Consider the following 3341-nt stretch of genomic DNA (forward strand, 5'->3'; position numbering starts at 1 on the left):
AATGAACGACCGCGCATACGAGCTAGCGCGCGAGAAGAAGCTGGCGGACCGGCAGTTCCTTGACCCGAAGCCGGAGGGCGTGCCCCTGCGCGAGCTTCCGCTGGACGACGACAGGGACTTCGTTGCGATGGAGCAGGAGCGCCGGCAGCTGCTGGAGGACCCGCGCAGGAATGCAAGGGAGATTGCGGGTCTTGAGCACCGTATGAACGACCGCGCACATGATTTGGGTAGGGAGTTTCACTTTAAAGAACGTATGTTTTTGCCTCCGGAGCCGAAAGGTGTTCCTCTTTATGCTTTTGCCGTTAAATAGTGACGAAGAGATGATTTTGCTTGAGGACAATCGGCGGCAATTGCTAAAGGAGTCAAATGATGGGGTGTCGCCGCAGGTGGTTGAGCTTGAGAGGCATATAGCAGGGCGTGTTGAGTTCTTGGCTGGCGATTTTCGTACGAAGTTGTTGGAGTTTCTTGACCCAACTCCCGAGGGTATTGGTTTGAATGAGTTGAGTTTGGAGACTGACGTCGAATTTGGTAAAATGGTGAAGGTTTTAATTCAGTTGGTGCAGCAGCCCGAACTCAACGCGGAGGGCATTAAGGACCAACAGTATGCTATGAACAATTACGTGCACGAGCTGGCGCAGGGCGTGCTGGGTCGGGATAGGAGTTTTCTTGCGCCGCTGCCGCAGGGAGTGCCGCTGGCGGATCTTCCACTGGATGACCCCGTGTTCCATGAGATGGAGCTGCAACGGCGGAAGCTGAGGAAAGAGCCGGAAAAGAATGCAGCCAGAATTGCCGAGTTGGAAGATAAGCTAAATGGTCGCGCAGATGAGCTTGCCAAGCTTCTCCGTGCGAGGGAACGTGCATTCCTTGAACCGGAGCCGGAGGGGGTGCCGCTGGAGCGTCTGCCACTGAATGAAGATCCGGTACTGCATGAACTGGAGACGCGCCACCGGCAGCTGCTGCGGGCGACGCCGAGGAACGATAGGGCCATTCGGAGTGTTGAGGAGACAATCATGGAACGCGTGCGTGAGTTGGCTTTACAGTACCGCGGATGGCAAGACGAAGAATTCCATGAGGCGAACAAGCACGTGGCGGAGGAGTGGCCACGCCTCTGTGAGCTCTACCCGGAGGGTGTCCGTGAACCGGTGGTGCCTGAGAAAAAGCTCCCATCACACGTTTCTTCTGCACCGCGTGAACTGGGATACTTGGCCCCATTCATCGCCGCTATGAGTCAACATCCTCCGCTTATTGACCGCCTGTTTGAGACAAAGGCGCACCCTGTGAACGGCCCATATAGATGTGTTTTTTATGACCCCAACAGTACGCCTGTGCCGGTGGACATTGACGACCGTGTTCCTGTGGATGCAAACATGGAGCCGAAGTTTACACGGGTTCCAAAGCGGTCGTGGTATCCGCTCCTGCTGGAGAAGGCCTACGCGAAGTTTGTTGGTGGGTACTCCCGGCTTGACCAGTGCACACCACACGAAACGCTGCGGGACCTGACAGGCCGCCCGGTGACGCACATTCCGTTTGAGGAGAAACGTGCGGAAGGGCTAAGCATGGGCGATTTCCGGTCCGTGAAGTTTTGGCTTGACATCGCCGCTGATCTTTCCAAGGGTGACATTATTACGGCAATGACCAGCAAGCATGTTCCTGATGGCATTCATCCGCAGTGCAGTTACGCCGTTTTTGGGGTAATTGAAACGGTGAGGGAGTCAAATGATCCGGCCGACATTGTGGTGAGGCTGCACAACTGCTACTTTGACGCGCCGACCTACACCGGCCCGCTCAACCGCGAGGACCCACGCTGGACGTCTGAGCTAAAGAAAATATGCGGCTTTGACCCGGCAGAGGAGGAGTTTTTGTACCTGCCACTGCCCGTGTTCTTGCGAAACTTCTCGAGCATGCAGCGCTGCCACATTAACTGCGGCGACCGCCTCACCGCTGCGGGGGAGTGGGACAAAAACTCTTGCGGGGGTAACCCGAAGTTCACGTCCTTCCGAAGCAATCCGCTTTATTTGGTGGAGAATAAATCGACGCGTCCGGCGCGAATCCTGGCCGAGTTGCGCCACCAAGCGCCTGTTTTTTATGATGCCGAGGGCGTTGGCCACTACCACCAGACCGGATTAGCGCTCTTGCAGCATGACGAGTCCGTGTCTGTGGTGAGTGGCCTGATTACGAACTCAACGCACAAGTTTATTCAGAAAGGTATTTTGTTGGACACGCGGGAGGTGTGTGCACGGATGGAGGTTCCCCCGCGGTCGACGTGCATCCTTGTCCCGTACACCATGAAGCGTGGCTGCCTGGGCAAGTTTAGCGTCTCTGTTTATCCCGGGAACTCGGGTGCGACTCTAATGCCGCTGCGACCGCTGCAGTCCACGCATGCCGCCTGTGAGGTGGAGGTGGTCCTTGCGCCGGGCAGCCGTGAGGGGAAACGCATCGACTTTGTCGTCAGCGAGGCCTGCGACGCCCACCTGCTGCTGCGTCAGAGGAAAATCACGGATCCGGCGTCGACCAAAAAAGGAGATGTGCTCGCCGAAGACGATGTGATGATGATGGTGTACGACGCACACACGACGCGCTTGGCGACGACCGGCGATGCGACGAGCGCACGCGAACACTCACTTGTTCTGCAGCTGCCTCTCTCCGGGCGGTATTCTGTCTTGCTCGGCTGTCCGAACAAGCCCGTGACGGGCGACTGCCCGTGCTCGCTTTCCATCTACACCCCACGGCGGGTCACCACGAGGATCGTGCCACTCCCAAAGAGTGGTGCCCCGAAGGTGCTGCCGTTTTTGTCGCCTCCCCACTCCATCCGGAGCGCCCCGCCGCAGACGGGCAGTCATGCGAACGGCAACGGCCCCACGGGCCTCGCGGCGGCGACGGTGGGTCGGCGAGCCGAGTCGCAGGGAGCGACAGTGCCGGTTCCCCCGCGGAACGGCAGGCCAGCGACGTACAGGTAAGAGGGCGAAGACGACACGCGGGCCAAACGGAGGTTGAAACGCGCGATACGCTCCCCTCAAAACAAAGCAAAAAAAGGCACAGCAAAAATTAAATTTAATAAGGCGAACATAGGGAGTGGAAGAGAGAAGTGTACCGATCAAGACATTCAAAGAGGGACGTAAAAAAGGCAGAGCGGAGATGAGGTGAAAGAGATTATAGTGTAGGTATGTACGTGGGTAGACAGGGCGTTCTTTTTTTTTTTTTAATTCTCAGCTTCTATTTCACTTACTTTTCTCCCTCCCTCGCCCTCCGTGGCAAACTAGAGCAATGCACGTGAAGTGCCGCGTTCGGGTATAGGTGATGTTGTGTGGCTGTGAAGGACGCTTTACTTCTACGATCCACTC

General features: G+C 56.8%; 2 protein-coding genes across 2 annotated transcripts; both read left to right on the forward strand.

Moving 5' to 3' along the window:
• Position 1: 1 nt before the first annotated feature.
• Tco025E_09249 (calpain cysteine peptidase) lies at positions 2-310 on the forward strand (the record flags this gene model as incomplete). The annotated part of the gene is made up of 1 exon (XM_029376070.1): positions 2-310. One exon carries the CDS (start codon positions 2-4, stop codon positions 308-310), a length of 309 nt encoding a protein of 102 aa, XP_029223883.1.
• A 10-nt stretch (positions 311-320) lies between these two features.
• On the forward strand, positions 321-2957 carry Tco025E_09250 (putative calpain-like cysteine peptidase; the record flags this gene model as incomplete). Its single annotated transcript, XM_029376071.1, has 1 exon — positions 321-2957. One exon carries the CDS (start codon positions 321-323, stop codon positions 2955-2957), a length of 2637 nt encoding a protein of 878 aa, XP_029223884.1.
• Between the last annotated feature and the right edge of the window lie 384 nt (positions 2958-3341).

This window comes from Trypanosoma conorhini (genome assembly GCF_003719485.1).
Source record: "Trypanosoma conorhini strain 025E chromosome Unknown Tco_14.4_contig_01036, whole genome shotgun sequence".
NCBI classification, from domain to species: domain Eukaryota; phylum Euglenozoa; class Kinetoplastea; order Trypanosomatida; family Trypanosomatidae; genus Trypanosoma; species Trypanosoma conorhini.